The sequence below is a fragment of the Varanus komodoensis genome, unplaced genomic scaffold (genome assembly GCF_004798865.1).
Source record: "Varanus komodoensis strain SLA01 unplaced genomic scaffold, ASM479886v1 scaffold4, whole genome shotgun sequence".
In the NCBI taxonomy this organism is placed as follows: domain Eukaryota; kingdom Metazoa; phylum Chordata; class Lepidosauria; order Squamata; family Varanidae; genus Varanus; species Varanus komodoensis.
The window spans coordinates 53,213,043-53,226,824 of NW_025335941.1; the positions used below are offsets into that span (position 1 = coordinate 53,213,043).

The 13,782-nt window shown below is 41.8% G+C and overlaps 1 protein-coding gene across 1 annotated transcript in view; it reads right to left on the reverse strand.

The window, feature by feature from the left end:
• Window positions 1–9,854, reverse strand: part of CEP126 (centrosomal protein 126) — a 39,811-nt gene extending 29,957 nt beyond the window's left edge. Inside the window, exons 1-3 of the mRNA XM_044441818.1 lie at window positions 9,658–9,854; window positions 7,522–7,641; window positions 3,574–3,722 (exon numbers count right to left, since the gene is read on the reverse strand). Coding sequence (XP_044297753.1) covers window positions 3,574–3,722; window positions 7,522–7,641; window positions 9,658–9,854 — 466 coding nt within the window. The remainder of the gene's footprint in view (window positions 1–3,573; window positions 3,723–7,521; window positions 7,642–9,657) is intronic.
• Window positions 9,855–13,782: the final 3,928 nt, after the last annotated feature.

Consider the following 13,782-nt stretch of genomic DNA (forward strand, 5'->3'; position numbering starts at 1 on the left):
ATGCAAAGTATAGCTGAGTAATATCACTCAGAATTTGAGGAAATCCTATCACCATAACCATCATTCAAAGTCTATGCTCCAACAACAGACAAAGCTGAAGAGGAATCCAAAACTTATATGCAAGCAACCAAGAAGAAACTGATAACACATCAAAAAAGGACCTACAGATAATACTAGGCAATTGAAATACAAAAGTAGAAAACAAAGCAGAATCCAGCATTGTAGGAAAACTTGGCCTAGGGATCAGAAAAGAAGTAAGAGAATGTCCCAAAGAATTCTGTGAAGCCAACCATCCGTTAATTGCAAATATATACTTCAGACAACAGCAGACTATATACATGGATAACACCAGATGGTCAATATAGAAATCAAATAGACTGTACAACTGGAAGTAGGAGATGGAGAATCTGGACAGTCACTGGCAAAACAATGTTAACAATTACTACAGACAGCTGAGAAACAAAAGCAAAAGATAACAGAAAAAATACAACTTTACAGCCACTATCATTTAAGACAGAAAAAACTATTATAATGACCAGTGCAAAGAAATGAAAGAGAACAATAAAGGTGGGAGGGACAGGAGACCTCTTGCAGAAGATCCAATAAATTAAAGGAAAATTCATACCTAGGCTAGGAATGTTGAAAGACCAACAGGGAAGGATACTCTTTGACCAGAAGAAAATAAAAAGTGGAAATAATATGTGGAAGAACTATACAGAAAAAAGATGGCATACTTCTTTGAAAAGAATCCTATGAGGAAGAGCCTGCAATATTAGAAAGTGAACTGAAAGCTACTTTGAAAGCAGTAGGAAGGAATAAAACAACAGGAGTAGTTAGGGCACCAATCAAACAATTCTAAGCTGCAGAGACTGGATGAGTCCAAATCCTACATTCAACAGATATTCCAATCACCAAGAAAGGGGATGCAAAGGAATGCAGCAACTATAGGACTACTGAATTAATTTCCCATATATGCAAAGTAATGTTCATGGTGTTGCAACAAAGAATTTTACTGTATATAGAGTTAGAAATGCCTCACAGTTAATTTGGATTCCGAAAAAGGTATGTAAAAACGTATCAGAAATATAGGAAAGCCACAGGAGCACACCAAAGAATGTCAAAAGATCATTCTATTGCATTATAAACTACAGCAAAATATTTGACTGTGTAGATCACAAGAAGCTATGGAGGATTCTGAAAAAAATGAGGATAGGATATAGAGAAACAGATTGTTTTCCTATTGGCAAAGGTGTCAGACAAGGGTGTCTTTTATCTCTCTCTTCCATCTGTACACAGAACATATCATAAAGGGGATAAGGAACAGAGGAAGGAGTGAAAACTGGTAAAAGACACATCAATAATTTAAGATATGCAGATGATGCCATACTGTTGGCAGCAATAACTTGAAATGACTTCTGATTAAATTCAAAGAAAAGAGTGCAAAAGCAGAGGACTGCAGCTGAATATTAAGAAAACAAAAATCATGACCAGAGAAGGATTGTACAAATTTAAAGAAAACAATGAAGAAATTGAAATAATGAACAATTTTGCATACCCTGGCTCAATCATTAATTCTAATGGATACTGCAGCCAAGAAACCTTTAGAAGTCTGAGATTTGGAAGGAATGCAAATTCCTTCCAAACTAGAAAAGATCATCAGGTGTGGAAAGCAAGGTCAAGATCATTCACACTAGTGTATTCCTGATCATTATGTATGGGTGTGAATGCTGGTCATTGAAGAAAGCAGACAGGAAGAGAATTAATGCATTCTAACCATGGTGCTGAGGAAGAACTTTGCAAATACCCTTTGACTGACAGGCAGATATATAAGTGGGTCCAAGATCAAATCAACCCAGAACTAGCCCTGGAAGCAAAAATGATGGAACTGAGGCTTGGCTACTGCCCCTGGACATGTCTCGCTGCTTTGGTTCAAGGAAGGAGAAAAAAGGAACAGCAGTAATTTGTGCCCTGTGGAGGTATACCTCTGCAGCCAAGGTATAAACAGAGCCCCTGCTTTAGGAAAAGTCTTGTTGCTACCAAGATCTCCCTAAAGCCAGCAGCCCTCCCTGGTGAAATGTAGTAAATGGAAATGTTTTCTGCCAGAAATCCAGTAAGAATATATTTATGTATTTGGAAAACATGTATAATATATTCAGTAACTGAAAAAGGAGCCAATAATCTGAAACTTTCTTATAGGGGTTAGGTCAGTCTGCCTGAATGAGTGTCCTCCAGATGTTTTGGACTTGAAAGTGTATCACCCCAATCAACATGGCCAATGCCAGATATTCTTGGAGTTGCATTCCAAAACAATTGGGGAGTGCCAGATTGCTGAACTTAAAGAATTAATTCAGGTATGAATGTCCATGAGCCATTCTAAAGGAGAAGCCAAAAGGCAGTTGGACTTAGCTATGTCAGTGAAAGGGAACTTGCTTACCATTTTACCTCTCTTTCTGTTGCTACAGATCTCTCTTAAGAGATTTTCATTTTTCAATATATATTGTCTGATTATAGAATAATACTTTTGCTTATCAAAAGATTTCTTTTAAAAAGATTATTACTTACTGTGGGTTCATGTGTTTTGGGTAATTTTAAGTAAAATAATAAGTATTATACTAAGTATATTGTAAACAAGTAACCAAGAAATTGTGACTCCATCCTCCCTGTCTCCTCACAAATTTGTGGTGAGATCAAAATGCTATATTAACTTTTCTTTCTTTCTTTCTTTCTTTCTTTCTTTCTTTCTTTCTTTCTTTCACTTCATTCATTTGATGGAGGGACAGAAAATATTACTTCACATCTGGAGCTGATGCACTTATGACTGTGAGACTGGAGAATATTTAAGTGAAGTACCACATTTCACAGTTTCAGCCTTTTGACAAGACTGTTCTAGCACTGTTATATGTGCATTACAGTATGCACTCACTCCAATTAGAGACTGGAACAAAACTAAAGGGACAGAAAGTGCTGGAAAATACACAATGGTTCAACTGTGGAATTACCGAAACCTAGCAGTTTAAAAGCAGATTCCTGTACTTAAATAAAAACAGCACTGAAATATACACTTTTATTGTATTTCATTGGGCTGTCCAGTGACTAAGATAAAAAATTAACTTTGCTCACATACAAAGCCAACGTCAATGAGATATATTTGAGATTAAATAGCTGTAACAACTTGCACCCTAGAAGCCACTCACAGTTAAGGCTTAGCATCTTTTCAACCCTCTTCCCACCTCACCCATCCAGCAAAGAACCCCTATTTTCAAAACAACAATCACAGACTAACAGGGAAAAGGCATTGGTTAATACTTGACAATGAAATAAATAGTGTAATGCCTTTTGAAAAGAGGTACCAGCCTGGACTCGCCCTGAGTAAAATCATAACTATCTAAACCTAACAGTGGTAACCATGGTTAGGTTAGCACAAGGTGCAAAGCCTTTTCAAAGCACTGACTCCCCATTTCTCCTTCTTCAAATATTGGTGATGTGCTGTTGTCTCCTTCCCAACCAAAGGTACAATCAATACTGTCAGTCTGGATAATACTAATCTTCAAGCTATCCATGTAATTTACAAACCTCCTACTCTCTTGCGCTGTGAAGATGAAAGATGGCCACGCTGGAACCTTTCAGTTGCTTCCTGAAGTTTCAGTTTCCTTTGCAGCAAAACCTGTTCTCTAAATTTTCGTTCTTTTTCTTCATCCTCTTTCCATTTTTCTTCAAGTGCTCTGTTTAAAAACAACTATACCTTTTAGTAAAAATAACTTCCATGACACTGCATTAGCTCAGTACTGCTCCATATTAAGATGTTAGACTTATCTGGGAACAAGTTTTAAACAAAAAAGTGTTGTACAAGTGACAACATTGTGAATCTAGTATATATTTTAAAAGATACCAATGTTGCTGAGTTTGTTTTTAAAACAAAACCTACTACACGGATAAACACCTAGTTCCCACAAAGTTTAGGCATACCTTGGTGTAGGGTGGGAAAGGGCAACTGCTAGCCCTCCAAATGCTTTGACCAACAATTGTCATCAGTCCCAGCTAACACAAGCAATGGTGGATTATGGGAATTGAACGCTAAATATCTGGAGGGCCACCCATTGCCCTTCCTAGTTTTAAGTGCTGCATAGCCCATATGGCATGCAAAAGCTGTTAGTGTGCACTGATATGGAATGTTACTATTCCCAGCCAGCAACTACAAGCCTGTGGCACTACTGAAATAGCCCTGCCCCAATCACAGGTACTATAAGTAGTTGCCAAATAGCCACAGCACCACACAGTAGCACAATTTCTCAGGTATATTTGGGATTTCATAGTGGTTAGCCTTCAGGAGTTATATCAGGAAAGCAGAATTATGGATCATGTCCATAGATCTACTTGTGGAGCTTATTTAAGCTATATTTATGGTGTAATCCTATGCATGTTTAGATGAGAAAGTAACACCTTCCCCAGCCAACATGGTAGACATTGTAGGTCAACAGGCACATAAATAAAACACAAGTTGCTTCATCTAAATAGCCAGTGGCAGGGGGAGGAATTTAATTCCAATTTGTGTGCTTGACTAAAAAGGAACACATTTTGTAGAGGCTTAAACTGATAAAAGCAATATTCTGGAAAAGTTAATTTCTAATACTCAAGTGTTTGTATTAATTATGGTAGGAGAAGAGGGATTAATGTTAATTTTAGAAGTGTTCCACTTTTTACTTGCTTGAGGTCAAAACCTATGAAGTCTAAGTTCCAGTAGACTGTAATAAAAATATCTGAAAAATATTGTTATATGTCTCTTTCCATATGAAAAAGAGAATATCTAACTTCTCTCACTGTTTTGCACAACCAAAGGAATTTAATCTTTAGCTAATAGGAAAATCTATTGTATCCATCTGGTTTCAGGGTCAAATGTAGCTCAAGACAGCCATCAAAATAAAATAACTGGGAAACAGAGTTTATCTTGACACAATTGGCAAGTGCCCCTTCCACCAACGAACTGCAATACACTCTCGTTGTTTATGGGTTAAACAACCCAGAGTGTCCAGGTTTGTACATCAGACAACAACCTACAAACTGGATGTTCTTAGATTATAGCGTGAACCAAAGCAGCCTGCTCATTCCATGCATCCATGGAAAATCATGGATTGAGTAATGCCACTGTGATAGAACTCTGTCAATGTCTTGGACTTCTGAGAAAAGATAAATCTTTAGTTTTCAAGTTAAGGATAACAAAAATATTAAGTGTGCAGCCTGATCCTGTCTTTATTTGAAGGTAAGACCTAATAAGCTTGACAGGAACTGGAACATTAATGGAGTATTGTTTTGATATGCTATGACTTGGGAACTCAAAGCAAAACTCAGGCATATTTGCTCAGAAATAAGTCCTGCTTTGTTTCATGGATCTTGTGTCCATGATTGTGCTGTGCATTCCACTCCACGTATAAAAGTACTTAATATGATCACATAATACTAGCAATAAATGCCATTAAAAATATTCTTGAAGAAATCAGATTCTTAATTCCTAGCACTGCAGCAATGTAATTTCTGAAAGCCATACATTTTAAGTATTCTCCATCCAACTGATCTAACAAATAGGTGACTATTATTCAACCATCATCCTGGTAAGTGTGGTTATTTTTCACCTTGCTGGAAGGGATCTTGGATGGTACGTGGTAAGTATGGTGCATAGGTAAGCCTCTGAGGGCACAATCCTATGCATGTTTGGACAGCATAGGGCAGACAGGCGGTCTATGGAATGTTGGGAGTTGTAGGCCTTTCTTCCAACTAAATGTGCACAGGGTTGCACCTGAAGGCTTCGCTGGCATGGGCCAATATCTCTCTTCCCAACATCTATCTTTTTCCCTTCCCAGCAGATCAGGACAAGAGGCTTCTAACTGCAGTATCATATTAAAGCTGGCCAGCCAGGAATGGTTTTTTGATGCAAAGAGATTTAGTTCAAAAAACATTTCAAGAGGCATCCAGCAAGTTAAAACCTTCTAATTATGGATTTAGTTTTGTCCATACCAGATGATTCCTCTTGTCCCTTCTCCCCCAAATATAGTTGGTTCCATCTTTGGGGAGATTTATGCTGCCTAAGTGCCAAACAGCAGGAATGCCAGATGCTACTAAACTGGTCTGCTCCTTTTATTTATTATTATATTTTTACCCCACTCTTGACTTGACATTGGATCCTGGGCCTGAGAATTCACAGCTCTCCTCCTCTGACTCTCCCTATTCCAGTTTCTCCTCCTTCCCCAACCAGAGGTGGTACTGTTCTCACCACTCATTTGGCTTATCTCAAAGACTGTTAACCCTGGCATCTCAGCTAAGCATTTTGATTCTACCTGTTCTTCCAGATCCGATTCAGAGTCTGAAATATCCACTTTGGAATCCTATGTTTTGGGAGAAATGGGCCCAATCCTTACATTCACTCCTATGCATTACTTAAGAGTAAACCCCCATGGACATAAATGGATTTATTTTAAAGTATAACCTATACCTTTTTAATACCCTTTCTGAGTCTTTCTTTTACTAAGGCATTTGAGCCATGAGTAATTGCTCCCACTTTAGTGGTTTTAACTTGTTAAATGCTATGAGGTTAAATTATTACTCATACCTATTTTTATTTTTTCTCTTTTTACTTTGCTGTTATAGTGTTTCACATTAGCTTCCAATGGATTAGTGTTATTGTATGATTCTTTTAAACATTCTTATTGTTTTAATTGATTGCTATTTGCTACCTCAAGCTCCTTTAATGAAAAACAGACTATAAGTAGATAAAATACCCCTTGCATCATCCCCTCTCCAAACCTGTGATTTTTCACACATTTCTGCTTGTTGACACCCGTAAACACAATATCTTTTGTACTGCAGTGAGTGTAACATACAAAAGGAATACCAGCAGTCATTTACCAGTGCATTACAGAGACAGCTCACCTACTCACTGAATCTATTGTTACATGAAGTATTCGATTTCACTTCGTGCAGACTGATGAGTGCTATACAGGTCTAGATTGCAGTGGGGTAAAGCAGTAGCAAGTGAATAAAAGATACCTTATCTTCAAGCTATGATTTAGTGTTTATCTCAAAAGGTCACCAATGTATTAGGCTTGATCACTGTTATTTTAACCAACTACATTGGATCCAGACTTAAGGTGTATGGTTGGCTGAAGCATGCTGGGACTTGTACATCATTTTTCTGTCTAAACATCCTTACGGTTACACCTTTAATCATATATAGAACAGACCTATTTAAATCACTGGCACTTAAGGCTAGCATGACTAATCCAAGTTCCATTGATTCAACAGGTCTATCCAAAGTATGACTCAGTCTAGATCCAAACCATTGCCCATGTAAGGAACTGAAATACTTGACTATTACTGTATAAATATGGAACATTACTTGTATATTTCAGGACACACTTGAAATTCACCATAAGTAAAGAACCACAATTGTTTTTATGAACTTGAAGTCCAAATGTATATTTGAATAAATACGTATTTTAAAATATCAAAGCATACTCTATATTTGCATACCTCCTCCTTTTATTTGTTTCTATAGAATGTTTTCGTGCTCGGTTATGAAATAGTCTTTGATCCTTTAGCAACTCATGGCGCTCTTTTGATAAATCTCTCTCAAGAAGAACCTTTAGATTTCTGATCAAGGCATTAAAGATAATGGAATCTGTAGCAAAAATCCTAGAAACCAGATCAAGTGCTTGATTATGATTAGACTCTAAGTCATCTAGATTCTGTTAATTACATGGAACCTTTTATAGAAAGCAAGCTTTTTTGGTTTTAGCCCTGATGTAACATTATGTTACACAATAGTTACTTAACCAAGATTGTAAACCTATGGTCTCTAGAAGAGTGTCCCAAAGGCTTGGGTTTTTTGGATTCCCTTTCCTGAAGTCATAAACATTCCTATGACTTTGGGAAGTAGACTTCATGATGTTATTTATTTTTTGATTTATATCCTTACTTTTTCCTACAAAGGGCTCAAGGCAGCATATATCTCCTCCTCCATCTTATCCCCACAACAACAACCCTGTGAGGTGGGTTGGGCTGGGAGTCTGTGACTAGCCCAAAGTCACCCAGTTGGCTCCACGGCTGAGTGGGGACTCAAACCCAGATCGTCTGAGTCCCAGTCCCATGCTCTTAACCACTACACCACACTGGCTCTCTATCAATCCTTCCTCCTCCTTCTCCCCCAGTAGTGTCCAAAAAGAGGGCATTCCAGTGGGTGGGGAATAAAGAGGCAGGGATCCATAGAATGGCCTCTCCAGCCCTGACCCTGCAATTCTTCTGGTCAAGTTCAGAGGTCCACTGAGAGAAAAAACTAAAAAGATGAGGACAGACAGACAACTAGTGGGCAGCCACGCAGTAGGGCTGCACTCAAAAACATTCATGTTCCATTCATGTTAATTTACTATTAAAATACTACTTTATATGCCCCATAGTACACTTCTTTGGAAATAATTCTCACAGCTATTAACAAGATTTCCCTGTAATTCCATGCAGCTACAGTGATCTGTTGTGCAAAGTAACAGATGCCTAGCTTTAGTCTCCTGTCCCAGTTCAGCTGCATTTAACAGCCTTCAACTGCATCTTTCTGTACGTGTGAAAATAAACCTCTCAAGTAGTAACAAAGAATGGGTCTAAGACTGCAGACTTATGCCCACTTATTTGGAACTAGCCCTATTGAACTCAGTGGCACATATATGAGAATAAATATGTATAAGATTGCACCAATGTTAAAAAAAACTGGATGTTAGTAAAGCTATAGTAATGTAATAAGTAAAAACAGTAATGCTGAGCCAAACTAGCAGTACAACATTCTGTTTTCTGTGAACAAAAATTATTCTGGCACAAAGATAAGGTGCTAATTACCAGTATGGCATACTTCCAGGAAAATGTGGACAGAATTGCAGTCTATGCTTCCTAACTATTTGAGTCAGGTGCCTCAAGGTGGTATAATCACACCAGAAAAGATTAATCCTTCTATTCTCCCCTCTCAACATACAGTAATTTAGGGTTAAAAACTTAAAGCCTGCATGTTTAGACAGAAAAAAGTGCTACAATTCCCATGGTGGACTGAGGAATGCTGGAAATTGTAGGATTTTTCTGCCTAAACATACACAATTATGTCCTTAATATACTAGAGAAGGGTTCTGCAGCTATGGGTTAAACCTGACCATTCAGCAGTTTGAAATGCACTTCAGGGAGAAAGACAGGATTATCATCATAGAAAGGAGAGGCTGGTGACTCCTATGTCCATGGGGCTGCTTATCAATTGCAACTTTCATTCTGAGTCTTGATAAAAGCTGTAAACTGCCTAGAGTTTGGACTACTGTGTGGTATAGAAATAAAATAAATTATTATTATCATCATTGTAATTATTGTAGTAGTATCCATGGTGCTCCATGGTAGTGAACCTACTGGGGCAGGGAGGTTCAGTCCCATGGATAGCTCCTCTAAAGCTCAAAATGAAAGCTGCAACGGATAACACAGGAGTCAACAGTCTCCCCATGTTTTTACTAAAAGATGTATTTAATTAATCCAGCTGGTAAATAACTATCGACCACCCAGGGCCTCGCAGCTCTTTCCCACCCCTTCCCTGTCACATGGAGTCCACCCGTCTCAGGCCCGGAGGCCCGACTGCTGTGAGGATACGTGCAGGGGGGGCCAAAGGCGTTCAAGGAGCGGCGTCCCAGGCCCCGCGGCGGGGCGCTTTCCGAGAGCCCCTTCCTCCAGCACGGGGCGCCGGGGCCGACCTCACCCACCCCGCCTGCGGTGGCTTCGGTGTGGCTCCCGCTCCCTCGTCCGTAGCCGGAGTAGTAGCTGTTGCCGCCGCCGCCGCCGAGCTCCATCCGCCCCTTCAGCCCCCCGCCGCCATCCTCTTCCTCATCCTCACACAGGCCCGCTCCGTCCACAGCGCCCGCCCGCGGGGAAGTCGGCGTCTGTTTCCGCGCGTTCGATCGCGCCCGCTCGCCGCCCGGATCTCACTCAGCGCCCAGCGGGGGGGCTCCGCGGAGCCCTCGCCGCCGACCCCGCAGCGCCCGCGGCGGCCCCTCGCCTGACTCCCGGGCGCCGCCGTCGCGACGCCATCTTAGCAACCGGGGACGCCGCTTCCTTCGCGACGGAAACCAAGGGCGACGCCGCGGCGGCGGCGGGCCAGGAGGCGGGGAAAGGGCAGCGCCTCGCGACGGAGGCGCGAGCGAGGAGGCCGCCCGGGCTGCGCGTGTGGGGGCGTACGCGGCGCAGTCCCGCGGCTCCTGCTCGCGCGCCGGGGCTGCCTCGTGGCGAGGCTTCGGCAGCCTGTTTATCTGAGGGCCGCGTTGCGTTGAGAATGTAGGGCCTGTGAAATGCATCAGCCTCAAATGCGGGATTGTTAGGCATCCCGACTTTCTGCACAAACGCTCCTATGACGGTTTTAAAAACAGCGTATATTTCCAAGGGAGTTTGGTGACTCCCAGGTCAGTGGGGCTGCTTATCCGCTGCTGCTTTTATTCTGAGCTTTGTAGGATTATAATCGTAGGGGTTCATCTATTTTGGGGATGGAGCTCAGAGCCACGGACAGTTCCTCCAAAGCTCAAAATAAACCTCTTCGAGAGCTTTGGGTATGGGGCCGGAGGAACTGAAATAAAATTAACTTTAATAAGGCGTTAATAATGGAACAGTCTATAAAAGCTTTAAATAAATAAGTAAGCTTTAAATAAATAAGCTTTAAATAAATAAGCCCCGGTGACCTAGTAGCCAAGCAGCCAACTCTGACAGATAGAGATATATAGATGAAATGAAAGTAGGAGTGTCCCTAATTTAAAGGCTCCACTAATTTCCAGTTGCTGCTCACCTAACCTTGGGAAACAGAGATACCCAGTGCAGAGCATGTGATGGAAGTTTTAAAGTTTTGACTATGTGGTGGTGTAGAAATGTAATACAGTAATTATACCAAAGCTATCTGTCCCATCCTTGAGTGCTGCAGCCCCCTCATCACCAGCCAAACCTGTGCCCAGATGGTGGTTAAACTTAGGAGAAATTTGCATTTTAATTAAGAAGCTTATTCGCCAGGCAGTCGTTCTCCGGTAGGGACGCAGCTGGTGAATCAGCCGAAGCTGAAAGAAAGTGCTCCTCACCTCCTCGCCACCGCTGTTGCTTGAGCTTCCAGCGAAAACTCTGGATCGAGGAGCACTCCCAAGCTGCGGACCTTGTCCTTCAGAGGGAGTGTAATCCCATTCAGGACAAGGTCAAGGTTCCCTTCCCCAAAGCCCGAACCGCCTACCAACAAGACCTCCATCTTGTCTGGATTGAGCTTCAGTTTATTGGCCCTCATCCAGTCCATTACCTGGGCCAGGCACCGGTTCAGTACAGTCACTGCCTCACCTGGATTGGTGGAGAACGAGAGGTAGAGCTGGGTATCATCAGCGTACTGATGATTTCGCAGCCCACACCTCCTAATGACCTCTCCCAGTGGTTTCATGTAGATGTTTAATAGCAAGGGGGACAAAATGGACCCCTGCGGAACTCCATGGCATAACTGCCATGGCGCAGAGCCATAGTCCCCCAGCACCACCTTCTGGAATCGGCCATTGAGATAGGAGCGGAACCACTGCAAAGCAGTGCTTCCAACCCCCAGTCTCGCTAGCCTATCCAGAAGGATACCATGGTCGATGGTATCAAAAGCCGCTGAGAGGTCCAGGAGAACCAACAGGGACGCACTCCCCCTGTCTTTCTCCCTGCACAGGTCATCGTACAGGGCGACCAAGGCAGATTCAGTGCCATACCCGGGTCTGAAGCCGGACTGAAATGGGTCCAGATAATCAGTTTCATCCAAGAGTGCTTGGAGTTGTCCCGCCACCACCCGCTCCAACACCTTGCCCAAAAACGGGATGTTGGCCACTGGTTTGTAACTGGAGGCCATCTCTGGATCCAGGGATGCTTCTTTAGGACTGGTCGGACTTCCGCCTCCTTTAAAGGGACAGGTACCCGGCCATCCCTCAGAGAGCCGTTGACAACCTCCAGGATCCAGGTTCCTATCCCGTGCTTGGTGTTGTTTAGCCAAGATGGGCAAGGGTCCAATAGGCAGGTGGTGGGACGTACTTGTCCAAGCACCTTGTCCACATCATCAGGCCACAATAACTAAGTTTCTACCCTCTGAACTCCCTTAGTGCACTAATAGGGAGTGTAGCATGAAAGCACTAGCCTTTTGAAGCAGAGGGAAGGCTGCAATCTTTCCTTCCACAAGTCACTCACTGTGCATTAAGCAGAAAGACCAACATGGCCTACTGCCACCATCACTGGACTTTCTTGGAGTGAGCCTGACTCAGCAAAGATTGTCCAGCCAGTTGATAGTGGACAATTGCACTTGTTCCATGGAACATTATAGGCTTTGAGGCCCTGAGAAGAGGGCCACTCAGGTATCCGTGCCAGAGCCCTTCCTCGTCTGTTGCATCCCCAAGCTTTCCTAGGCCCCTTAACCTTGGGGAGAAATAAAAGTGACCATGCTTGCAAGACACTCCTTAATACACAGAAATGTCTATACTAGGGGCAAGATAATGTATAATTGTACAGTTTGCTGGATTGCTTGAATGTGTCTGGACCTCCTTGGCTCTGTACTAATCAATTTGGGGCACATTTAAAACTTACTAAGGTTCAATGGGGCCTTTGTGATTATGCCACAGCTTCTTATGCCATAGGAAGAGCTTCCTCCCTGACCAAGGCAGTATGGGGATGAATCCCTATAATTGCATTTTTATGCTGGAAGCCCCCAAGGAGCCCCTAACCTTTCATTAGAAATAAACTACTGGAGGACCATATAGGAAAATGCACCTGCTTCCAAATGTATCTATATGTAGCACTGCATGCATGTATGCCCAGAAAACATCTGGGTTGAGATTGTGTAATAATTCATTTTTATTGTACAGCCAACATTTGACCAAGAAACTTATAATTACATTATATAATAGAAGTCTTACTGTGATCCGTGGCACTTTATTGTGTAAGTTCCTGTGTACTGGACTTTAGATTACTTCCAGATGATCAGTTAGTGAAATCAGCAGGTCAGATTGGTGCTGTTTAGTTAACAAGAACAAATGCCTCTGAGCTAGAATAGGGATTGGTAACTGTCATTCTGTAAACTGAATGTGTTTCCAGATGCCAACCCTCTCTTTCCTTGTCTTCAACACTTCTTGAAACAGCTCAGAAGGGAAAAAGCAAGTTCTGAGCACGTAAGAGGAGAAACATTTCTTATGCAGATATGTTCAGCTTACTTCAAAAGAAGGTAAAAGAGAGGATGGTCTTCTAAACAATGGTAATCCAGGAAAAAGAGGATCCCTACCTACTTAACTGGCAGACTCCCTTCCCCAACTCTACTTCAGGTAATAGAAAGGTCTTGGAGGCAAACCACTCTATCAGGAGGGGTCTCTGCAAGCACACCTCTCAAAGTGGTTCATTCCAGAGGTCTGGAGGTTATGGACAGAGCATGGTTTTGATGATAGCTGGCAATTATCCTTGTTTATTTTTTTTTAAAATCCTCATAGTTTATTCGGGAAAACATTGGCACTGACCCCAAGCTGTCAAAGTAGTTATTTTCACTTTTTAATTACATGGCAACTGTTCTACCTTAGTAATATTTGCTTTCAGGATCCGATCATTTTATGGTTTATAATTACTTTGTGGATCAAACCATATATGGATTACATGAAAGCAAACTTGTGTATATTTTCTGAAATCCAGACATAAAAGGGTTGGCTTGCTGGCTAATGTTTCTGCTGTACACATTCCTGAATTCCTAAGTGA